Source organism: Mus musculus, chromosome 10 (assembly GCF_000001635.26).
Source record: "Mus musculus strain C57BL/6J chromosome 10, GRCm38.p6 C57BL/6J".
Classification (NCBI taxonomy): Eukaryota; Metazoa; Chordata; class Mammalia; order Rodentia; family Muridae; genus Mus; species Mus musculus.
The window spans coordinates 123,037,462-123,063,380 of NC_000076.6; the positions used below are offsets into that span (position 1 = coordinate 123,037,462).

Genomic DNA, 25,919 nt, shown 5'->3' on the forward strand with positions numbered 1-25,919 from the left:
AGTCTCAGAAGAGACTGTGCACTTTGGATTTTTAAACAAGTTTGAGACTGTTAAGGGCTATGGGGACTTTTGAAGTTGAGCTGGATGTATTTTTGCATTATGTTATGGCTACAAGCCTATGGAGGCCAAGGAGTGGAATGTGGTGGTTTAAATAGGTTTGTACCCCACAGACTCATGTGTTTGAATGCTAGGCCCACAGGGAGTGGCACTATTAGGAGGTGTGGCCTTGTTGGAGGAAGTGTATCATTATGGAGACAGGCTTTGAGGTCTCATATAAGCTCAAGATAGTTTATTGGAATGTATGAGGTCAAACGAATTTTCATAATAATACTATTACGATTTATTATTTTCAGTGTAATGAAACTTGATCTGATAGCATAAAAGCAATAGCATTACAACAGTAAATGCCTTGGCAGGAATCATGGAAACAAAAGCAAACTGTACTAGCATCAATACATCTTCACTGTCATACATAAATAAAAGATGTATATTTTATATACACACATACACATATAATATAACATATATACATCTATCTATTTTATTTAAAAACAACTGATGTTTGATTTCCACTGTTAACTTGATTGAATTAAGAAAACACCTAGAGCGTTCGTTCATGAGGTCCACGTTTGGGTACACGTGTGAGGGTATTCTCAAAGAGGATTGATGAATAGGAAGGGCAGTTCACTTTGCATGCGGGTGAGCCCTCCAACAAAGGCCGGGAACTCAGGTGGAATAAAAGGGGCAAGGGAGGAGGCCTGCTGCCACAGGCACGATCAGTCTGCTGCTTCCGGCTACCATGAGATAGGCGGCTTTGGTGACATCCCCCAAACCTAACTCAGGCCCGAAGTAATACAATCAGCTGTCTAAGGACCAAAGCCTTTGAAACCATGAGCCAAGGAGTAAGCCTTCCCTCCTTCAAGTCCGCAGCTGGGGTATTCTGTCAGAAACAAGAATACATGCAATGTATATAAAACATGCCCAGAAATGAACACTTACCAAGAGGCTGTAAAACTGCTTGATCAGAACAGACACCACTCTCAGTAAACGCATGCAAATAGGAAAATATGGTTTTTCAACGGGTGCTGGAGAGGATGACGTACTGGAGCCTTGTCTGAACTTGATGTTTGGAGAAAAGAGCTTGATCACGAGCGGACACACCCGTTCTTTGAGGAGAAAACTGAATTCTTGATGCTATTTGCAAAGGAAAAAAAATCACTGAGTTTGTAGTGATACTTCTAAAAAATTAGATTATCATAAAGGATCTAAATTAATGAGTTTATCTTTTTCTTAGTAAGGTTTGTTCTTTGACAGCTTTGTAATGTAAATACAAAATATTCCAGTTTCTCTCTACTTTTTCTTACTTCTCTCCTATGCCTGCTACACCCCTCCCCCATCCATCTCACACCCCATTCCTTACACATTTCTTTTCCACATTCACTGTCTCTTGTTTGTTTTCCAAAGATTTTTAACTAGCATTGTTTGTGTGAGCTGGTTCTATTTAATCGATCTAGCTGATCACCTGAAATCTGAATGATTAAAATAATAAATGTATTTGAAGTTCACCATTAAATGCAGATTAAGCTTCTATTTTCACTAAAGTGAAGACTACTCATCACTATCAATCATATCTAATTAGTATTTTCAAACCAGATAACATTGGGTAAGTTATTTCACTGTTGGGTAAGATGCTTGTCCCTCTCCTAGAATCTGAAAGTAGTATTGTCTCATGAGGCCCTTTGTATATTTTACAAAGAGGTTTGAAATATGTGCTGTTCTTACATGGATTAAACACAAACTAAAAATATTTCAAGAAGTTTTAAAAAATTAATGTATATTTTAAAAAGAGAGCATACATGATTTTATAATTTTTAGTGTTTATTAATAAGATTATAAAGCATTTAAGTTATTAACACAAGATTATAAAGCATTTAAAATAAGAGTAAACATTTAATTAATAATTATTATTTATCAAAAAGTATATATTTCTCTGAAGTTATTTTACAAAAATAATTTTACTCATGTAAAGATGATTTAAAGACTAACTTGAAAATATCTATTTGATTGCTCCAACAGACCACAAGGAGATAACATCCATAAGAAGCAAGCATAACATTTTACTTGTTGAGAATTCCATAAATAATAGTACAATGTTATTTAAAGTGACTATAAGTCAGGTGAAAGGCTTCGTTAACTTGCTAGTTTTCCATTAATGTCAGTTAAGAGCAGTCTCACTCACTCTGCTGGCCATCTGGCCATCTCCCCTGTCTCTCCCCATACCTGATCCTAATGAGAATGAATGGAAATCTATAGCTGGGGGAGGGAGTGGGGTCGGGATACAGAGACCTATGGATGGGGAGGCTCCAAGAATGGGGTATGAACCTAAAAAGGTTACCTCCTGGAGCCAGGCAGGAAGGAACCCCAGTGGAGCGATGGGGACACCAACCCACCCACAAAACTTCTGAAGCAAAATTTGTCCTGTCTATAAGAAATGTAAAGCTGGGGGAGATGGAGATGGAGCAGAGACTGAGGGAATAGCCAAGCAATAACTAAAGACCCATCCCATGGGCAAGCCCCAATCCCTGGCACTATTAACCCTCTGTTATGCTTGCAGACAGGAGTTTAGCATGGCTCTACCCAGCAGCTGACTGAAACAGATGCAGAATTCCACAGCCAAACATTAGATGGCGCCTGGGACTCTTATAGAAGAGTAGGGGGAAAGAGATAAGAATTCCTCAGAAAGACCAACAGAGTCAACTAACCTGGACCCTTGGGGGCTCTCAGAGTGTGAACCACCAACCAAAGAACATACATGGGCTGGACCTAGGCCCCCCCCGCACATATGTAGCAGATGTGCAGCTTGACCTTCATGTGGGTCCCGAACAACTGCAGTGGGGGTTGTCCCAACAGCTGTTGCCAGTGTGGGATGTGTTCTTTTGCTGGGCTGCCCTGTCTGGCCTCAGTGGGAGAGGATACACCTAGCCTTGCATCAACCTGATGTGCCAGCGTGGGGGTACCTGGAGGGGGCCTCCACTCTCTTAAAGGAAAAGAGGAAATGAGATGGGGGAGGGACTATGAGAGGGGGTGACCAGGAAGGGGGACATCAACTGGGATGTAAAGAGAAAACAACAAACAAACAAACAAACAAAAAAGAGTAGTCTCACTTTAGTGACAATATATGGCTTAAGTCTGTACTTAATAATTAACTTCCAATATATTTTATTATTTTAACCATTCAGATTTCATTAAGACCATGAAAGAATCATTTAAAAAAATCACCCAACTTAATAATTTAATGTTACAGGAAAATAAGCAAGTTATCGGTAATTAATTTGCTCAGTAAATATTAAAAACAACCAACCAAACAAAACCAGCAAACTGCCGTCACTAGCCTCGTCTCCTGGATCTGAGCTAACAGTCAGGTGTGCTCTTACGGTTTCGTCACATATATTTTAATGTATGCGTTAATTCTTTCCGTGTAAAAAGGGATAGTGAGAGTGACTGAAATTTTGATTCTAATATTTGTGTCAGTTTCTTTTATTGCCAAATGAAAACTATGCTTGAGGACATTTGTGAAACCTGTCGCTCTCACTGTCTGTGTGAGGAAAGCACCTTCCTAAGTGTGCAGAGCACACTCAAGTCCACTGGGCTCCCACGCTCTCCACCCTCCTCTTTCTCCCTGCACAGCTTCCACTTTCATTCAGTATTCACACCTGATTTTACCTGACTATGAAATCCTATGGACAAAAAATGAGGGAGACACGGTGTCTGTTTTCCAAAATTTGGTATAAACTCAGTCTCACAACTTGTGCTATTTTTGATTAGAGAATTGAGACCATTACTATACAGTTATAAATGAAACTTGCACATTAATTCCTATTGATTTTGAAGGATTTAGATTTTCCTATTCCTCATTCCATACTTCAGCATGATTACTCTTGAAGAATTTCTTCAAGTATCTTCCTTAGTGGTGGCTTAGTGGTCATGAGTTTCTTTAGTTTTTAACCACAGGAGGTTTTTCCTTTCCCTTAAGTATAACAGACAGTGTTGCTGGGTATAGGAGTAATGTGTGCTAGCAGATCACTTTGAGAACTTGAGAACGTAATTATGCAGTAATAATGGTTTTCATGGATTCTGCTCAGAAATGACTTATTTTGGTGCTGGCGAGAGGGCTCAGTGGTTAAGAGCATTGGCTGCTCCTCCACAGGACCCAGGTTTGGTTCCTAGCACCCACATGATGGCTAAAAACCATGTGTAACTTCAGCTCCAGAAATCAGGCATCCTCGTCTGGCATCCATGGACACTGAATGCATGTGGTACATAGACATACATGCAGACAAAACAACCACAGATGCTGAAAAAAGAAAAGAAAAAGAAACAGTGTGTTTTCACATGTCTTTCCTAACTCTGTAGCTTGGGGAAATTTGCCTAAATAAGTTTCTAAGATTTATTCTAATAATAAAGTTTTAAAATGTTGGGGGGTAATTACAAAAACCAACACTAAAGCAAACTTAGACCGACGGCTTTCTTTATTCCTATGGCCTTCCTCAGGAGAGTAGGGCAGCTGCACGTGTAAAGCGTCATCACAGAAGAGCAGAAACCACCACGAAAAGCAAACCGCACACTCTCAAACAAGCGGTCAGACCAGGCCGCTCCGCTCTAAAGCCTAAGGCACACCGCATCTTCTAATATGGAGGACACACATGCTGATCCCTTGACAAATAGCTATGAAAAACTATTTTGTGACAAACTAATATCTATTGGCTTACCTGTAAAAACACTTGTGGAAAATCATTGAGGACAGACTCTAGCAACTCAAGGCCAAATGTCCGAGTCATTTCCGTCATGCCCACTAGCCAGTAAGGGGCGTCAGCGTTAACCAACTGACAGAGGTCCTGCGAAATTAAACAAAAAAGTGTCATGTAATATGATAACGTACGCTTTCCACGACCCAGTTTATAAAACAAACGAAACAAACCTCTTTTTCTTAAAAATGAAGCATTAGCGATTCCACTTTTGACAAATTGTACACGCAGTAGATTAGTAAGCCCCAAAAGACGTACGTAACTACAGACAACAGACAGCTATAGACAAGTATTAGTGCTATTTTAATAAGGAGTAAGCGTTTAGTCTTACTATACTTCAAAGGATTTAGTCTGCCAACTGATGTGAGAAGCAGGCATTTGTGTATCAGATTGCACTGAGTAAACAGCCAATCTGTCCCTTAACCTCTTCCCACTGAAGGAATGCTCGTTATCCCTAATATACCCATTTCTCTAGTTCTGAGTCTAGTTTCGCTTCCGTAAGGTGTGGCCCAACATTTTATCATGCTAGTTAGGTATACAGTAGATGCGGAAATCTTTTTTTCAGCCTTTTAGAATTACTTTAATATAAAATAATACTTTTAATTTTATGCAATTTTTTGGATTAAAATCACATTAGACATAAATTCTGCAATAAAACACTTGCACAGGCTGTATGTTACAGTAGGGTTCCTCTGTCAGCTGAAGTACCTGGAAGAGCATGTATGCGTCCTTAGCACAGGGTCTCAGCGTGCTGACAGACCTTCTGTTACTGTTTCCTTGGATCGGCACTGGAGGTTCTATATCTGCAAAACAGGCCAGAAACTGAAGTTCAAATGCCCTTTTACAAACCACATACTATGTTTAAAATTCATCATAATATTTTACATAACCTTGGTTCCTGTTTAAAGAACCATGTCTTCAAACAAGATATTTTTATACAAAATACAATAACAATTGCTCATTTTCTTACATACACTTTAACAAGCTTATTATTTTTATTAAACACTTGATTTTCCCAGTTTCTTATTTTTCAGCTTTTATCACATGATCTCTGACTCTGTATTAAATATCAAACATAAAGTTTACATATAGTCATTTCTTCTGCCCTTTACCACGTTCAGAAGGATTAACTGTTTGGTCGGCCATGGTTGCTGCCAGTCATGGGGGCATCAGCTAAGAATCAGCTAGAGCGGTTTTCCCTGCTCAGCCCCTGTCTTTTTCACATTAGTAGGGAGGATCCCATTCTCTGGGCTGGTGACAAGGCTGGTGAGCAAAGGTGCCTGATACCAAGCCTGAGGGTCTGAGTTTGAGGCCCAGGATGGACATGGTGGACGATAAGGACTAATTCTCGCCAGTTGTCCTCTGACCTCCACCTGTGTGCCTGTGTGCCTGCATGTGAATGTGTGCACACGTGCACATGCTCACACACACACATACATACGAGTGTAATAATTTTTTAAAGGACATATTCTTTGTAAATTATAGCAGCTTGTTTTAAAATCAGTGTTGATTTAATAAATAATTGAAAACTGTTCTTGGTAATTTTTTCTGTATTATTAAACTAGGAAGCAGCAAATGGTATACTAGCCTTTAGAGAAATTTGGATGAAAATACTACTCCAGGAATTACATCAAGGTTATGAATATAAGACATTTGCACTAGGAAACTGTCCTGTGCTTAATGCGACTCTGAGTATTTCCCTGACACTTACGGCTACTGAGATTGTCTTTGTGCTTGTCCTCAGAGGGAACTGCAGGGAAACCATGTTCCAACACCAGTGGGAACAGTCTAGCAAACCAACAGTGAAGAACAGCTAATCTAAACGCAAAAACTTTAATCATCGGTCAGCTCAGGAAAGACAAGGTCATTCTTAGAGGATGCACAACGGCCATATTTCCCAATATCCCATATACACACCAACTTCAAAGATCCACTATGTAAAGGGAAAAGCAGCTAAGCAGGCCCAAGGCTGTAGATGCTCCACAGGTAAAGGTGCCTGTGGCCAAGCAAGCTGGCCTGCACTCCATCCCTGGGATAGAACTCAGGGAGGGCACGCACATGAACCTCCACGTTTGTGCTGTGCTATGCCTGCCTGCACACACCTGAACACACAATAAATAATAAAATTATATATAAACACACACACATTACATACATATACACACAATTTTTCTTGCTTGACAAAAAAAGCCAGGTTGTTCATGACTGCAGCACCTTAAGATCTTTGCCACAGCAGGTGGAAAAATCATTTGTAATCCAAAAAAGGTCACTCCTGTCAATTCTCTAAAAGAATGTTTCTGACTTAAGAATAATTTTAAACCACAAAGAAATACCTCACTATAATCAGAGTATTTAATAAGATGTGAAAGGTTAACATACACCAGTAACTTCTGATAGGTGTAGGATGCACGTAGGCAGAGATTCACGCGAGGAGCTATGCGTGGGAACTGAACTCTCCGTGGTGACCACTGAAAGCACAGGTGGAGATACTCAAGGCAGCTCTACAACCCAGCGGTCCACAGGGCCTAGCAGGAGCTGCTCACTGCATTAGAGCACAGCCACACAGTATAGGCCAACAGATAAAAGAACCCCACAAATACTCATAGGATATGTTTGCATAAAATATATGCAATATAATATTTTATTAAATTGTGAAATTATCATCCTCAATGGGGGTGGTCTATACACATGTTAAAACTTAAGATGGAAAATGAAACATCTACCCAGAGTGATAAGATAGTGAATCATTTGTTTGTCTGTTTGCTTGGGTTTTTGAAACAGGATCTCTCTGTATGTAGCTCTGACTTTCCTGGAACCTGTAAAACCCACCTGCCTCTACCTCCCAAGGCCTGGGATTAAAGGCAGGTGCCACTATGGCCAGCTGAATAATTTATTTTTAAATTGTCATCAATAGTGTGGTGGTTTGAATAAGAATGGCCCCTATTCGCTAATGTGTTTGAATACTTGGCCATAGCATGTGGCAGTATTAGGAGGTGTGGCCTTTTTGGAGGAAGTGTGTCACTCTGGGGGCAGACTCTGAGGCCTCCATGCTCAGCCTATGCCAGTGTGTCAGTCTCCTGCTGCCTGCATATCCTCTTGGTTCCTCCAGGACCACGTCTGCTTACACGCTGCCATGCTTACTGCCATAAGATAATGGAGTAAACCTGAACTATAAGCCAGCCCAGTTCAATGTTGTCCTTTATAGGAGTTACTGTGGCTAAGGTGTTTGAGCAATAAAACTCAAACTAAGAATTAAGTAACATGTATATGTGTATGTATGTGTTACATACGTGTATACACACACACACTCATTCACACACTCACACACACTCACTCACACACACTTACTCACACTCACACACACTTACTCACACACACACTCACACTCACACACACACACACACACACTCTCGCACTATAACTGCCATGGTTACTACTGATTGTTAACGTGACAAGTTTTGGAATCACCTTCAAGGACAGGAGCTCCTGGGCATGCCTGTGAGGGAGCTGCTAGGTTAAAGTGACCTGGGAAAGCTGCCATAATGCACCTGTGCTGTAAGCAGGGTCCTGAACACAGCCCTCCCTCCCTCCCTCCCTCCCTCCCTCCCCTCTCCTTCCTGACCACGGTGTGGTTTGCGGCCACTTTCCACCCCTGCCATACACCTTCCTCGCTGGATCCCCTGGAAGGATAAATTCACCAAATTAACAAAAAAGAAAAGGAAATTAACCCATATATAAACACACCTGTATCTACCACACTCACAGACATATCTGTACACATGAATGTGTGCATTTACATGCGTGTGTATGAGTTTTCAGGTATTTTTTGAACATTCTTTAAGACTGTTCTCTTGCTGGTCTTAAACTAATGATCCTGATCCTGCTGAGGCTGGGTTTCCAGCATGTGTGACAGTTAAACTGTTCCAGCTTTGGGTGTCACTAGTTTCCGGGGTAAATGTAAAAGTGAGTGAGAGTTAGACCTTGCACATGGGAACCACTCACAACGAAAGGAGACAGCTGTCAGCCTTTACCTCTGTGACGGTCATCTTCAGCCACCATCCTCTCGAAGACGACAGTCACGACCTGTCGGACTGTAGCAGCAGCTGTGTTATTTGTAATATTGTCCTTTGTGAAGTGGAGTCGAAAACAGAGAACTATAGCCTAGAAAAAAAATTCCTTAGCATGAAGTAAAACTGAAGAGCAGAATCTATGAGATGACACTAAAGTCAAATAATTTGTTTTACTCAAACATGAAAAGTTCCACCTTATTATAAAACTACAAAAATCCTCAGATTTCAAAATAGTTCAATCTCAGTAAGTTACATAGCTATATAAGTAAGACTAGCTAAAACAGCTCAGAATCCTTTTTGCAAATATGCGTACGTCATTTACTGTATGTGAGTGTGTCGTGTTTCATTTTTCCAGAGTGACTTGCTTTAGAAATAGCAAGTGTTCATGTTTGTTATATCACTAAATACTTAGAGAAGTTCTATATAAATTGCTAAAACTATAAATAAAAGTGTACTTTTATTAGAAGAGTGCCACACTTTTCCCTTTAAAAAGCAACTGTATTATTAAGAAACTTGTATATGCTGAGTTGTACTTCTTTAAGGCATATAATCCCATGAGTTCCGCCTGCTCCATACGGACGCGGCCATGGAGCACGCTGCAGTGATGGCACACTTCTGTTACTCTAGTGCACTTTCTCGCATACCTCTGCACCCACTTCCTCTCCTGGACCATGGAAACTGTCACTTTTTTTTTTTTCACAACTCAGCATTTTCTACAATTTTATATGAAAGATTGATCCATCATGTGTCTGGCTTCTTCCATTTAGAACTTGTGTGTGCTGTCCTGTGTATCCATCATGTGTCTGGCTTCTTCCATTTAGAACTTGTGTATGCTGTTCTGTGTATCCATCATGTGTCTGGCTTCTTCCATGTAGAACTTGTGTGTGCTGTTCTGTGTATCCATCATGTGTCTGGCTTCTTCCATGTAGAACTTGTGTGTGCTGTTCTGTGTATCCATCATGTGTCTGGCTTCTTCCATGTAGAACTTGTGTATGCTGTTCTGTGTATCCATCATGTGTCTGGCTTCTTCCATGTAGAACTTGTGTGTGCTGTTCTGTGTATCCATCATGTGTCTGGCTTCTTCCATGTAGAACTTGTGTATGCTGTTCTGTGTATCCATCATGTGTCTGGCTTCTTCCATGTAGAACTTGTGTATGCTGTTCTGTGTATCCATCATGTGTCTGGCTTCTTCCATGTAGAACTTGTGTGTGCTGTTCTGTGTATCCATCATGTGTCTGGCTTCTTCCATGTAGAACTTGTGTGTGCTGTCCTGTGTATCCATCATGTGTCTGGCTTCTTCCATTTAGAACTTGTGTGTGCTGTTCTGTGTATCCATCATGTGTCTGGCTTCTTCCATGTAGAACTTGTGTGTGCTGTCCTGTGTATCCATCATGTGTCTGGCTTCTTCCATGTAGAACTTGTGTATGCTGTTCTGTGTATCCATCATGTGTCTGGCTTCTTCCATGTAGAACTTGTGTATGCTGTTCTGTGTATCCATCATGTGTCTGGCTTCTTCCATGTAGAACTTGTGTGTGCTGTTCTGTGTATCCATCATGTGTCTGGCTTCTTCCATGTAGAACTTGTGTGTGTTGTCCTGTGTATCCATCATGTGTCTGGCTTCTTCCATTTAGAACTTGTGTGTGCTGTTCTGTGTATCCATCATGTGTCTGGCTTCTTCCATGTAGAACTTGTGTGTGCTGTCCTGTGTATCCATCATGTGTCTGGCTTCTTCCATGTAGAACTTGTGTATGCTGTTCTGTGTATCCATCATGTGTCTGGCTTCTTCCATTTAGAACTTGTGTGTGCTGTCCTGTGTATCCATCATGTGTCTGGCTTCTTCCATGTAGAACTTGTGTGTGCTGTCCTGTGTATCCATCATGTGTCTGGCTTCTTCCATGTAGAACTTGTGTGTGCTGTCCTGTGTATCCACCATGTGTCTGGCTTCTTCCATGTAGAACTTGTGTGTGCTGTCCTGTGTATCCACCAGCACAAGACCCCTTTCTCCTGCTGAGGGATTACATGGTGAGCTTGTGACCATTTCTGGAGATGGACGTCTGGACAGTTTCGAGTTTGGTGCTCCTCTGAGTAAGGCTACTATGAACATTCAAATACAAGTCTATGAAGACAAGTATTTTCCTTTGCATTAGATAAATACCTAGGAGTGGCATGGCTAGGTCACAGGGTAATGCAGGTTGACTTTTAAAGAAACTCCATCTTTCTAAAGGACATCTGCAGTGCTGTAGCTCTGGATGTGTGTGGATTTCAGAGCAATTCCGTCCGCAGCACTATGTGATGGTGACATCTGTCAAGATCTGCTGCTCTAACGTGCAGGGACACACAACACTGGGATTTTAGCTCTCCTTTCACTAGCTTCTCCCTACACATCTGCTGCCACTGAGTGCCACAATCCATAAGTGTCTTTAGAGTCCTTTGTCAATTCTTCATGTGGTAGTTTTGTCCTGGGGAATAATACTTTAAACAGCTCTTTACAAGCACAAGTGTGTCCTTTGTCAGAGAGCTGCAACTGTTTTCCTCTACCCTGTGACTTATTTTATGGTTCATGGACCATAAAATCTGAGCTCTGTATCTGCAATTGTTTTCTTCTACCCTGTGACTCATTTTATGGCTCATGGACCACAAAATTCAAGCTCTAAGATATGGTTACATACACCAGTATCATAAAGATCTTCTAAAAGTTTAATAGTTGTCACTCTCGGAAGAAATACAAAATTCTGTGCCTTATCAACTGATCAACATTTTTAAAAGAATTATTTTTCATTTTATATTAAGTGCTTTGCCTTCATGAAAGAACACTACCTACATGCCTGGTGCCTGAGGAGGCCAGAAGGGTGCTGGATACCAAACCCAGGTCCTCTGCAGAAGCAACTAGTATGCTTTCTGTCTGTTTTGTCGAGACAGGGTTTCTCTGTGTAGCCCTGGCTGTCCTAGAACTCACTCTGTAGACCAGGCAGACCTTGAACTCGAGATCTACCTGCCTCTGCCTCCCGAGTGCTGGGATTAAATGCATGACCTCCCGCTAGTGCTTTTAACCACTGGGCCATCTCTTCAGGGCTCTTACATTCAGTTTTTAAGTGACACGCCCTTTAACAGAAAACTTACACTATATCTCAACTTCAAAAAAGTATATTATGTTGTTACACAGGAGCCTCTATGTTGATCAAGCTTGCATTATACCTTTCTACCTCAATTTTATTAGCCAATACTTCATTTTCAACTAGGTAGCATACTAAAATAAATTCTATAATTACTTCTTTCTGTATGTGTGTGTGTGTGTAAGAGTGCACATGTGAGTGTCTGAGTTCAGGTGCCCACAGTGTGCACAGGTGTGTGAAGGCCGGTACCATCCACCTTGCTTTTGAGACTGGGTCTCTCACTGGAACTTGCTTCCTAGTCTAGACGGTTTACAGTGGTCCTCAGTGTGCTAGTCAGGGTTTTTTAACTTAACACAAGCTAGAGTAGCCTAGGAAGAGGAAACCTCCATTGAGGAAATGCCTCCTTAGAATGGCCTGTGGGCATGTCTGTGGGGCAGCTTCTTGATGAATGGCTGATCTGAAGGGTCTACTCCACTGTGGGTGGGCTGTATAAGAAAGCAAGCTGAGCAAGTCAGTGGACAGCACTCCTCCATGGTCTGTTTCGGTTCCTGCCTCAAGTGTCCTTGATGATTGTCTTAGTCAGGGTTTCTATTCCTGCACAAGCATCATGACCAAGAAACAAGTTGGGGAGGAAAGGGTTTATTCGGCTTACACTTCCATACTGCTGTTTATCACCAAAGGAAGTCAGGACTGGAACTCAAGCAGGTCAGAAAGCAGGAGCTGATGCTGAGGCCATGGAGGGATGTTACTTACTGGCTTGCTTCCCCTGGCTTGCTCAGCCTGCTCTCTTATAGAACCCAAGACTACCAGCCCAGAGATGGTCCCACCCACAAGGGGCCTTTCCCCCTTGATCACTAACTGAGAAAATGCCTTACAGTTGGATCTCATGGAGGCATTTCCTCAACTGAAGCTCCTTTCTCTGGGATAACTCCAGCTGTGTCAAGTTGACACAAAACTAGCCAGTACAATGATGTTCTCTAACCTGAGCTCAAGCAACTCTTCTTCCCCAAGTTACTTGTAGACATGGAGTTGACCAAAAGGAACCTAATCAGGACACCGAGGGGTCACCTGTCTCTTCCCACACTGAGCATAAGCCAGTACACACTTGGTCCCACCCTCCTCACGAGGGTACTAGCGATGCGCCTCAGGTCCCCATGCTGGTACGGCAAACGCTTTGCTGACAGAACCATCTCCCAAGCCCCAGTTCTTCTTCTTTAGTATGTCAAGTGGTATCAGTGTATACATTTTAAATATAGTTATTACAAGAATAACTGGATAGCAAGAAACCAGATGGAACTGCACACAAGCACTCCACTTAGTAGACAGGGCCTGGAAGAATGAAAGCTGTTATGCTCTAGAACACCAAGGTAACATCTAGGAAGGATGAACACCCAGAGCCACCTACGACAGTGTGCAGACTGAGTCTGCAGACATCTCTCTTTATCAACTAGCCTTCCTTTAAAGCACAGACATTATGAAACAAAGTTGGCCCTGGTGGCATTTAATCCTAGCACTCAGGAGGCAGGGGCAAGCACATCTCTGTGAGTTTGAGGCTAACCTGGTCTACATAGCAAGTTCCAGGCCATCCAAGGCCACATAGTGAGACTTTATCTCAACAAACAAACAAGTTCAAAACACTCCTAGAGGATAAACTATGAGCTGAGGACTGTATTATGTTGCTTTCTGTTCTACAGAAATATTTCATGATTTTATATTCCAAAGAGGATGGGAGAAGGGAAGAAAGTAAAAATTAGCTAGGAAACCTCATGTGGTATTAAGTGCTCAAAGAAGGGTTTTGGCCACTTATGAGACAGGCCCGAGCTGTTTGGTTTCCTAACAATGCATACAGGTAGCTTCAAAACAGGAGAACTGAGGAGCAAACATGGAGAAATTCCGAAGCCGACACAATGAAGGCACCGCCCGCCCTTCCTTTCACATCCCTTCTCGACACAGCTCTACGGCTGCTCTTCTCCCACTCAGCATTCCTCACTAAACTCAGCCCAGCCACAGGCTGGCTAACGGATGTCCTCTCATCTGGAGGGACTAACTCACAAGGATGACCACCACAGTAACTGTGGAGAAGTGACTTGTGCTTCACTCCAATGGCTCTAGGCGTCTATCTTTTAATCAGCTTATTCAAACACTACCTCAAAACATTTATAAACATCAATTAAATGGGTTTCTTACCTTGGAAAGTGCCTCGTCATGAACTACCGTGTTGGTTGTTAAAAGAACAAGAACTGTTTGAAGCAGCTTAAGTTCTTCAAGGCTGTTTTCCATTAGCTGCCAAAGCATGTTAATTATGTTTCCAGCAGCAGTCTGTGAATCAGAGGACGGCACACAAAATCAACTCAGATCTGAGAGATGATGGAGATTCACAATAATACTATTTATTTTCCACCATCAAGTGAGATACAAACAAAATACTTACATTAATGAGTAACTATCAATTCAAATAATCTACACTTTAAAATATGAATTATATTCTGTAACTATTCTATGACACTGAAAACTTGATTCTAAAATCAGTGCCTGTACTATGAACTCTGCCTTAGATTACAAGTAGCTCACTGGAGTGCAGTTCATCTTTAATGTTAGCTTCATTTTTAAGTTACTCTTCTTTCGTAAAACTACCTCCCAGGAGGAATCAGGAGGAATCAGGCTCACTTCAATCTTCTCATGAACACTACTGACGTAACTCTTAACAAGCAATTCAGATAAAATCTTCAACCTACCTCAGACACCACTTCATGGGACATGAGTCTCTGGATGGCGGCCAAACACAACTGTGTGATCTTTGGTTCCTTGGTCCCACACCCCATTAGGAAAGGCTGCACGACCTCTGAGCTGTTCTCTTTCAATGCTTTATTCAGAAAACACAGCAGATGATTTACTGATCGATGCATGGTGAGGAACGTTTGTCTACGTACTTAGAACCTATGACAATTCTTTTTATGTAAAGTAAATATCCAAACAGAAACAAGTCATAAGAATTCAGGGGATTCAGATGTACAGTCTTTACTCAACTGCAGGAGTCCCAGGCTTTCTCTAACATGGGATTCTGGGTACAAGTTCAGAAATTAACATTTCTTCATATTATACAAGAGTAAAATAAACAAGAATTCATATTACAGAGCAGAAAGTGGTTCAAATTGTATGTACATCATGCCTTCCATAGTTCATAGGTGCCCTACATTATTTTTATATGCTGTGAATGTTTATAACACTAATTTCTTCAGGAAGTAAACACAATTCTTAGACAACAATAGCATTCTTCCTGTTATTACAGAAAGGGCATTTTAAATTAAGTACTAAATATACAAACTTTTACTCCTAACCTTAATTCTACCGACTCTCGACATTTTAAAGTAGTGATAATAATTAAATTCAATTGAACAATTCATTTATAACATAAAATTTAAAAATTGCTTAAAGGCAAAATAGATTAAAAAAAAGTTTGTCGCTTTCAGAGAAACGAAATAAATAGCATGGAATTTTAAGTAAAGGGAACATTAAAGTTAGGAGTTTGATAGCCTTTTTCAAGGAAATAAAACTCATTCATTAACTACAGGAATATCTGAGTCAGAAAATAATTTTTCAGAAGAACTTAAAAGAAAATCATTCATAATCATGACTGAAGGTAAAAAGACCACCTCAGCCATTGTTTCCTTCTTATCGTGTTTACAGTGCCAGATATGAATTTCCTCTTATGGATCAGGCCCCAATTCCAACCAGAGAAGAGCTGATTTTACCCATAACACTCACACCACTCTTGCCCAGAGAGGTGGGTGTCTCATGCCTGGCAGCCTGGCCTTGTGGACTGTAGGAGTCACAGGGAGGGGTGTGAAACACAAGTGCCATTTAGGGAAGGGCACGTCACTCTGACCATCTGTAACCCTCTGTATTATCTTACTACAAATCTCATCATTTCATTTTTCTTTACAGATGGACAAAATTCCACTGTGTATTATGCACCATAATTGTATTATACATCTTGGGCTCTCCCGGTAAATTCAGCCCCTGCTGATGATCTTATTGTCAGGATGCTAAGCTAACTTCTAAATATTTGTGTTTATAACCACAGACAAATGCTACTCACTCCCAGACTCCCTATGCAGAAGACGGGAAGAAACAATGTAAGTAATATAGGGAGAAGATCTGAAATGTGAAATGCCATTTCTGGGCGTGGCACAGCCAGTGCAAATGAGACCACACAGCATCTGTGGCTTCGGTGCAAGAGCCCACAGAAAACTGTACCTGTCAAAAGTCAAGCACAGATTAGGGAGGGTGTGCACATGTCCCTACCCTTCCCTGTTGAAGTACTGATGACTGATGCACTCTGGGCAAGAGCCAGCAATTATTGTCCATTGGGCACCAAGTTCCAAGTCCATGTTCACACAGATAATCTTAAACATACACAAACATACACTCACACACACACGCATGTGCAAGAAATGCAAGGCTTGACTGTTTGAAAGGGAAGCAAAGGGAGGTGGAGAGGTAACCACAACACACTTTACACCAGTGTGGCAGAAAAGTGCAAAGTGAGTGTTTTTTAAAATTTGGTACTGAATATTTAAATCTACTTTATGCCTCCCAAAGTACACACTATGGGATGATAAACTAAGACCACAACTTCCGACAATATTCTGAAGTTACTAATTTAGCACAGCTTAGAGAAGGGAATCACACTGGAAGAGAGAAACAGTGCCCTATTCCCCGACTTTCTAGGGCATGGAAGTTTTAACTCAAACATGGAGAAAATAATTTCACAACAATATTGTAAAACTATTGAAGTAAGCAATTCAAATATTATTTTGGAACTGATATAATTCTGCATGTTATGGAATCATAATGGAATAAAATTAGAAAATAATAAGAGAAATCACAGGAAAGACACAGATGTTTAGAGATCAAACAGCACATTCTTAAATGGCCAGTGGGTAATTAAAATAATCAGGGACAAAATTTTCCTATGATCAAATAAATGATAGTACAAGTTATTCGAGATGCAAAAAACAAAAAGAAAAGAAAAAAAAAAAACAACCAGGACTACAACAACAAAGCTAGCAGTTTCAACTGGAAGTTTATAGTTATGAACGCTTACATGTTAACATCATAAAGATTTCAGATAACTGAACAATGAACTTCAGTGTCCTAGATAAGCAACCGAAACCCAAAAAAGCATATAGGAAGAAATAATAAAGTTCAGAGGAGAATTTAATAGAGAACCAACAAAGCAAAGAAAAACAGGAAAAAAAAAAAACACACTAATAAAGCCAGAAAAAAAGGAATATAAATACCAATGAAATCCAGAATATTATTTGAGAATACTTTGAAAGTACATCTTCCAATAAACTAGAAAATAGTCAAGAATAATATTTGAATATTTGAGAAAGTGTTAAGAACATATACCATAATCCAGTACAGGTCATGCAAGACACAAAGGTATTCAGCATGCATAACCAACAAGCTGAACAGAGCACAGAAACAGGTGACGTCCCAGTGGATACAGAAAGTCTGTGCTGTGCCACGGTGAGCATCCCTCCCTTCATGGCCTAAGTGGGGGGCAGGAGCATGGTTCAACACAGGTGAGGCCGTCACGGCAAGCTTACATAAGGCGCTATGGAGGGGAGGCTGGGAGCTGTCCCTCTATACAAGGAACCAGGCCAGGATGCCCTGTTTTTCCTTTCCATTCCTTGTCAATCAATACAGTTCTCAAAATCTTAGCTAGAACAAACAAACCATGAGAAAGAAAGAAAAGGGATAAAACAGGAAGAAAGAAGTCAAAATATCCCTATTCGCACATGGGAGGATTTTATTCTTAAAACACGACCCTAAATATTCTGCCATAAAACTCAGATGTGGTAGAGAGAGAGCATGCTTCGTTCTCTTCCTGCTCCTATGAGCAGTGCTAGACATCAGGACCGGGCCCTGAATCTCCTCCACCCCTGGCTGCCATCAGCTCTGTGTTTCTTCCAGTTACACGTAATCATGACATATCAGTTTGACAAGTGACAAGTGACACATGAACCTATTTTGACAAGATGGTCTTCATGAGACATCTGAACACAATCATGATTCTGAGGAGACAACGGGGCCAGAGTGCCTGTAGTCCTTTTTCAGACTTTATGATCAGACAACACTCCAAGTGTATACCCAAATAGCATTAGGCTGGCTCTGTGATATAATTCACAGCCTACATTGAGGAAGGGCTCAGTGTTGCCATGTAATATAAACTCTGGCAACAAAAGAAACAACAAAATGCTGGTTCTAGTTCTAGAAAGCTTGTCATTTTAGAAGGGAACTTTCTGGCAAGGAGGGAGCAGGCGAGTGAATGGGATGGAGGGATACAGGAAGCAGAGAGCACAGATGGAGCACAGCTGCCAGCTGTCTTTCTCCTGTGATTCTGAGGAGCTCTTTACTTCCAAGGACGATGTTGCATGTATCCTTTAGGTGTTTAACACCTACACAACTGAAGAGATGGCTCAGCAGTTAATACGCTATTTCAGCTCCCAGTACCCAAACAGAGGCTCAGAACTGCCTGGAACTCTAGTTCCTGGGGATCCAATGCCTACTCCTAGGGCTTCCTGTGCATCAGGCACACACATGGTTCGTATACTGAGATACAGGAAAAATACTCATACATATAAAATTATAAAATACTTTTTTTAAGATATCACAAATACATATATTGATATACTATACCAAAACAAACAGGTAAACTGCTTTTTATGTCATTAAAAAAATTCTGAAGTGTATTTTCTCATTGCTATAGAGACTCTTAGCATTAAGGCTGTGTAGACAGGAAAAGATAAGGAGAACTATGAGGAGCTAACCCAGTCACAGACAGTGATTATGTTTTGCGTGTGTACTGACAATAGTTGAAAGCAGCCATGGTAAATGTAATCACTAGGGTTTGGACTAAGAGTTAGATATTGAACTTTCAAAGATATTACAACTTGATAAGATTTCTTGATAAGCAGAATATAACTTTTATGTTACACATGCCTTCTCGAACTTTAGTAGCTTGTGATCTAGGCTAATAAATCAGTTGTAACACAGAGCAGTCAGAAGTCAGACGAAGGCGTTAGGTTTTGTAATGGAAGCCTTTACATTGTCATCTCTCACTCTCCGTGTGGCATGGAAGGCGGAGGTGCAGGCGTGTGCGTCTGCTCAGGCTGGCATCACCTGGCATAGCCTTTCCAATCATGTCAGCGTTCATGACAGCAGAGAGAACAAAGAGAAGCAGCCATTAAAAGAGGATGCTGAGAAAGGGGCTCCCCTGGGAGCTAAGAGACCACAGCTGACTAGAAACGGGGCTGAGCACCACTAAAGTCGGCTTGAGGGTCTGAATCAAAGGTCCTAACTTTCACCACAACTCTGCATGGTTTCTGAACATACAGAGACATGTAAGAATGCGGTATCCTGGCTCACTGGAGTGTCCTCAATTATTTGGGAACTTTGATATTTGTTATAGGACCAAATTAGTATCCCATAATCTCAAGGCTTATTTAAAAAAAAAAAAAAACTTCTCAGGGAATTAAAATAGTAAAATCTTTCTCAGTCTTAATTGTATTCTGAACTAACTAGGTAATTTAGAAACTATATCCTGACCAGTTTAAAGCTATGTAAGAGCCTTTGATTTTAAAAATGACAAGATATCAGTTAAGTCTCTATATGTAGGTATCAACTGCTATAAATACATCATTAAAAAAATGCTAGGACAAGGCTGGAGAGATGGCTCAGCTGTTAAGAGCATTGACTGCTCTTCTAGAGGTCCTGAGTTCAATTCCCAGTAACCACATGGTGGCTCACATCCATCTGTAAGGGGATCTGATGCCCTCTTCTGGCATGCGGATGTATATGCAACAGAGCACTCATACATTAAATAAATAAAATAAAAATAGTAAATAAATAAACATGCTAGGACAAGCTTAAATGCTGATCTATCTCCTTAAATTAATGGTCCTAGAAAATATGTAGCTTAAAGTATAAAGATTTGTGATGTGAAATATGGCTACCTATATTACAATGAAATCAATAATGCAGCTATATATTAAAATGTTTTATTCTTTAAAATATTTATGTATTTATTAATTAATTAATTTATAATTTTGTGTGCAGAGGGGTGTGCCTGTGCCACAGCACACATGTGGAAGTCAGAAAATAACCTGCAAGAGTCTGTTCTTTCCTCTCATCATGTGGGTGTCAAAAATCGAAGGGAAGCAGGCTTGGGGCAAGCCCCTTCACTCCCTCAGCCATCTCAATAACTCTAAAATCTCTTATTCTTCTGTAAGCTTAGATATTTCACTCTGTACACAATACTAGAATACATAGTGATTCTTTGAAGATCTTCTATTAACTATAAGAACAATGAAAATTATTACTGAATAATTGATAATTGTTAATAATAATTAATAATTTGTTATATTATCAGCAAAGGTAAATATTTTACAACAATTACTCTGATTCAACTGTAGTAAGTCTCCATGTTCAAAAATCCAGGCCATAAAATACCTTTAAACATGCGCTCCCTCACAGAGGATAAGCAGCCAGACCACCCAACTGCACCTCCCAGAACCTCCTTGTCCACTGGTTCCATCCCAAACACACACCTTTGCTTTTACCCTCCACACACACACAGAGCATGGTGTATTTGATAAACAGTTAAGTAACAAGGAAGAAGCTATGCGAGAAAGATATGACTTAGGAAAACTAACCTGTTGGCCAATTTCCAGTGAAGTGGAGAAGCCTAAGGGAGATCCACTCTTGTTTAAGTCTTTATGTCATGTTGTAATGCGATGACATCTCTAAATTAGAAACTCCCAATTGTTTAAATCATGTTTTATGTGCAGACTGTGATACTTAAGCTGTGTGGGCAAGCCTGCCTTTCTCCAGCACTGCTGGGCTGCGAGGCTGGTGGAGCTGGAATACAGCGGGTCTGAGGACGTAAGCTGTGGCTGAGCAGAAAGCACTTGGAGGGGGCCTAGCCTGGAGCCCTGAAACACCGAGGCGGCATACTGCAAACACCCCGATTCGGTCTGATCCTGCTGCTTACTCGGGTACCTTAATCTGTTGAGCCAAGAAGACACTATATGGTTCTCCAGACTCCCAGCTCCCCCATGCCCATCGCTGTGCAAGGACAGAAGGGGCCAAAGAAGACAAAAGAGCAGACAGAGGAGAGCCGGTCAGAGAGAAGCCCCTGGCAATCCCTCCCTCCCGAAACCCCAGTCCAACAAAGGTTTGCAAACACAAAGCAAACAAACCCCTTTGTTTTCTTGTCTTCCCATCTTGTGATCGTGGCCCTGGGTCAACTGTATGTCAGTGTATGTCAGGGTACGTACATACACACCCAACATCTCTTCATGAACTGTCCATATGACACTAATGATGTGCTAAGAACAGCATGTCAGTCAACACAGTGAACACTCTCCACGGGTAAAGGGTGTCGCTGAGCTCTGGTGGAGGAGGAGAAAGCAAAGGTGAATAAGAAAATCCTTGATTCAAAGGAACTGGTAGCTTTAAGGTCTCTCATTTCAAGGAATTTTACAGCTTTCACCTCTGGGAAATAAAATCAGTTCACAATTAAGGGGCACTCACATGTTCTATGTCATGTGTATGAATACCATACTCGGGTGCAGGAAGTAGATGCTCAAAAAACTGGTGGTTTTAAGAGTCTATTTAACTATTAGTAAAATCTTCACTACTAATTGAATTCAATGCAAAAAAAATTACCTGCCAAAATTTCCGTGTTTCTTGCAGCTATTGTTTTAACTTTTATTATTCCCGATTCAGCAGCCTGTAGGAACAAAAATAATTAGAAAATAAAACTTACTATAAACAGAAATTCTGTGTGAGAAATAAACACAAAATTAAAAATGCAAAGTGCCACTACTATGTTTGTTTTGCAAACAACAGAGGCCCAGTAGTGGCACACACAACACACAACGCATAACACACAACACCTAAGAGAACCCCGTCATCAGGGTTACTCACATGCAAACTGCACTTTGCCTGCCGCCTTCCTGTGCTCTAAGGCCTACCTCGGTGGAATGCCTGAACACTGTACAGACTGTGTATTCAGAAAACAGAACAAGCAAAAACCCAAGGAGAAGAACTCAATTCTTCTCCTCTTTGTACACATCTACCCCCCCGCCCCCCCCCTCCCCGCCCCACTGCACACTGTAAAGCCTCAAAATCAAGTGAAATTACTGTCATGAACTAACGGGTCAATTCTGTTTTTTCCTTTCTCTCTCTCTATATATATATTTTTAATCAAACAAGTTTAATTCATTTCCTTTTCACATCACGTTTACATTTCTGTTGGGATACATCATTACATCCACTCGGTTACTTTTGAAGCATTTTATGGCTATACATTACTATACAATAAAACAAAATTGGAATCATTACAGAGAACAGAGAACCCACCACCCCCTGATGGACTGGGGACCGACAGAGCTTATAGACTGGTTGCAACTACAAGGAGTAGATGCCAATACAATAGAAAAGGTAAATTTCTAAATCAAAGTATTCCTATGATATTATTGAAAAGCTGCTTATCCATACATTGAATCTTTCAGATTGTTGAAGAGGATAATACACTTTCTGATCTTCTCAATGATATCACTAAGGAAACCTACGGCGCCTCAGACTATGGTAAGAGAGCCTCCAACATCCTTTCTATATTTTAAAGATTTATTTTTTTTATTTATATGTAGGTGTTTGTGGGGAGCCATAGAGGTCAGAGAGAGTACTCGGCCACCTGGAACTGGAGCTATAAGTACATGTGAGCCACCGAATGTGGGTACTACAGTCTAATATCAAGTCATGACTGCATAAGAACACACACACACACACATGCACACACACACACACACACGCACATGCACGCACATGCACATGAAAAGAAAAGAAGGGGGAGTCACATTTATCTCTATATTTAAAGAATCACCAGACTATTTGCTGCCTAAGACATTAGACCTACTTCATGATTCTCCATTGTTTACAACATGTGTTTCTAGAAAATTTTACTAAACATGTTTATTTTTAAAATACATGTATCAAAGTCCCCGAACCCCAACTGTAGTATTACATCATGCCATAGTAATGCTAGTATAGCCTACATAGTCTAGTGGAGTAGAAACTTGAGGGTTTTTTGGAAAGTCGGTTGGATGGTGTTTTGCTGGGGCAAACAAGTGAAGGAACATTTCCTTAAAGTGGACACAGGTGAAAGGCTCAGGCAGACTCAGGAAGGACACGGTGCTGAGGCAGACATAGGAGAGAGGCTGTTCTGCTAAAGCAAGCACATGAAAGCACACGTTGACGAAGGGTTCTTTACTAACAACGCGCGTGGACTGGTCCTCCTTGCAGTGTGTGGTTGGGCTACATTTGTCAGGAAGCCGTAGAGAGAAACACACCAAAGAACTTCTGGTGTGCTGGAGTTCTTCCTCGTACTGGGATTGATTGTATACACATACAGAGTCAAGAACCATGCTGAAGCAAGACCCGTGGAGGACACGTGATGTGTAGAGGGTATAAATAGGACTCCATGGAGTGACAGAGACAGGGCTTGGCTTGCTGGTACAGCTAGCTGAGCAATGCTGTGGTCTCACATTTTTGCTGATGTTCACTTCCCTGAGAAAGGCACAGCCAAGAACTTCTCCCTCCTGGTCCCTACTGCTGACTTAAGCCGAGGCTAAGGCTTGGCTGTCTGCTAGGTAGTGTCACCACTGTTGCTAACCCGACTCTACCAAACTGGACTGCTGGTATATCTGTGAGGTGTTTACAAGTGAACTGAGTTGCTGCTGCCTGCTACCCTGTGAACTGAACTGCCGATTCCAGATAACACAGATGGGAGTTGCTCCAAAGAACCTTTCAAACAGGTCCACTTCCCCATTCCTTTCTTTCCCATTTCCTCTGGTGGGTGGTAGGCTAGAAGGGAGGTTAAAGCATCTAAGAACCATCATTAAAAATAAAGTTTGAAAGCTGGGCGTGGTGATGCACACCTTTAATCCCAGCACTCGGGAAGCAGAGGCAGGTGGATTTCTGAGTTCCAGGCCAGCCTGGTCTACAAAGTGAGTTCCAGGTCAGCCAGGGCTACACAGAGAAACCCTGTCTCTAAAAAACAAAAAGAAAGTTTGAAAAGCTTCGTTACAATCTAGAGGTACCAGTAGAAAATGGGATCTTTAGAAACAAGTATCTATGTACAAAGGCTTAGAGGTGTGGGGAGAGTATCTCCTGCTGGGCATGGTGGCTAACCCTATTCTCAGAGTATCTATCTCCTGCTGGGCATGGTGGCTAACCCTATTCTCACTATGCTGGAAGAATGAAGCAGGATGGATGCCCTTGCTGAGCCAGTTTAGGCTGTAAGTGAAACACTAGCCCAAAACAAAACAACAAAAGTTAAGACTGGAGAAACAGCTCAGCTCAGCAGTTAAGAGCACTGGTTACTCTTTCAGAGGACCTGGGTTCAACAAAACCCGTAATTCCAGCTTCAGGGGATATAACAGCCTCTTCCGGCCTCCATGGAAATACATGCACAGACAGACATGCAGGCAAACACCCACACATATAAAAGTAAAAAGATCTGTTATAATTTTAATAAAAGTGTAATGTATTTCCTATGATCACTGACTTTGTATAAACCAACTGTAAACATGGCCAATTTTTCTCCTGTGTTCAGTAAGAGTCAGGGAAAAGTTGCCAGTTCTGAGACCTGAACGGATGATGCGGGCATGTTTCTGAGGGCACTGAGAGCTGGGGAGACAGAGGAAGTCTTCCGTGCCTTGCTGCATTTAACACTCTTCACGCTTGAGATCAGAGTCTCTTCTAGTCATTGTACTTCTCTGATCCCTTCCCAGAACCACCCACTTGGCCTCATTCTGACTCCAAAAACTCTTCCTGACCAATCCCATAATTTTATGATTTTAATGATTTTCAAAATGCTTAAGAGTCCTAAATCATATCTCTATTCTTGATCCATATCCTACAGAGCAGGAGTTAGTAAACTTGAGCGTTTGTACTTAAGTTCAAGGCAAAAAATAAACAAACAGCAAATAAGTAAGCCGCTGCCTTCCTCTACTCTGAACTGCCACCTCCTTAGCCGGTAAACTGGGCTTCATCGTGCTCAAATCCTCACTTCTTTCTGAGCAGTAGCATTATCCACGTGGCCGCTAACCGTGCATGTGAGCTTCATCATCCTACAACACGGACCACAATCACAACGTTTGTTTCATTAACCCATCTTGGGAGTTTTTCCTCTTACTTACACACCTCAGTTCAAACTTATTTTCCCTACCTATCATGTTCTCTATTGTTCAATGCCTTAACTGTCATCCACCCTTATTAGCATATCTCAGAATTATGTACTGGGGGTGTAGGTGGGTGGTAGTGTGCTGCCTAGCATACGTGTTCTTGGGTTCAGTACATAACACTGCAAATAAATGAATGGGCAAACAGACAAATGAAGTATTTCTCAAAATTAAGCAGTGTAGGGAAATCTTCTAAAAGGAAAGTTTTACTAGAGCTGCTCTGACAAACTAAGTATATACAGACACAGCAAAGGACAGCATTTTTGGGTTGGAGATGTAATTGAGTCACAGAGTACTTCCTGTTCTGCAGAAAGCACTGAAGTAGGGAAGCAAGCAAACAAAACAAACAAGAAACAGACAAAGAAGAAACTCTAGACTTCTTAAAATTACAACATTTACACAGTCACAAATGCAAACCCTAAATCTCACAGCACTGCAATGCTCTGCTGAGGTTCACGCACTGCCAACAACATGGGGACTGTGGTGCAGGTTCTTTCAATGTGGGCACTGTTTTAGCATCACCAGCTATTCACATCTAATTCACACATGACTAAAGGCTCTTCACCTTCAGTACTGTCCAGACCTTTCAACAGGAATGCTTCACCCATTCATCAT

The 25,919-nt window shown here is 41.2% G+C and overlaps 1 protein-coding gene across 9 annotated transcripts in view; it reads right to left on the bottom strand.

Moving 5' to 3' along the window:
* Nucleotides 1-25,919, bottom strand: part of Mon2 (MON2 homolog, regulator of endosome to Golgi trafficking) — an 84,446-nt gene that overhangs the window by 45,402 nt on the left and 13,125 nt on the right. For 8 of the 9 annotated variants that reach the window (XR_380429.3, XM_006513969.4, XM_006513968.4 and 5 more), the window contains exons 2-8: nucleotides 21,727-21,790; nucleotides 14,724-14,851; nucleotides 14,176-14,307; nucleotides 8,837-8,966; nucleotides 5,514-5,608; nucleotides 4,770-4,895; nucleotides 1,000-1,194 (exon numbers count right to left, since the gene is read on the bottom strand). Coding sequence is in view for 8 of the 9 variants with exons in the window: in XM_006513969.4 (XP_006514032.1) it covers nucleotides 1,000-1,194; nucleotides 4,770-4,895; nucleotides 5,514-5,608; nucleotides 8,837-8,966; nucleotides 14,176-14,307; nucleotides 14,724-14,851; nucleotides 21,727-21,790 (870 nt within the window). In the remaining variant the exon portion in view is untranslated. Of the gene's footprint in view, nucleotides 1-999; nucleotides 1,195-4,769; nucleotides 4,896-5,513; nucleotides 5,609-8,836; nucleotides 8,967-14,175; nucleotides 14,308-14,723; nucleotides 14,852-20,711; nucleotides 21,064-21,257; nucleotides 21,450-21,726; nucleotides 21,791-25,919 lie in introns of those variants that run through there. The other variant, XM_017314065.2, reaches the window with a different exon arrangement.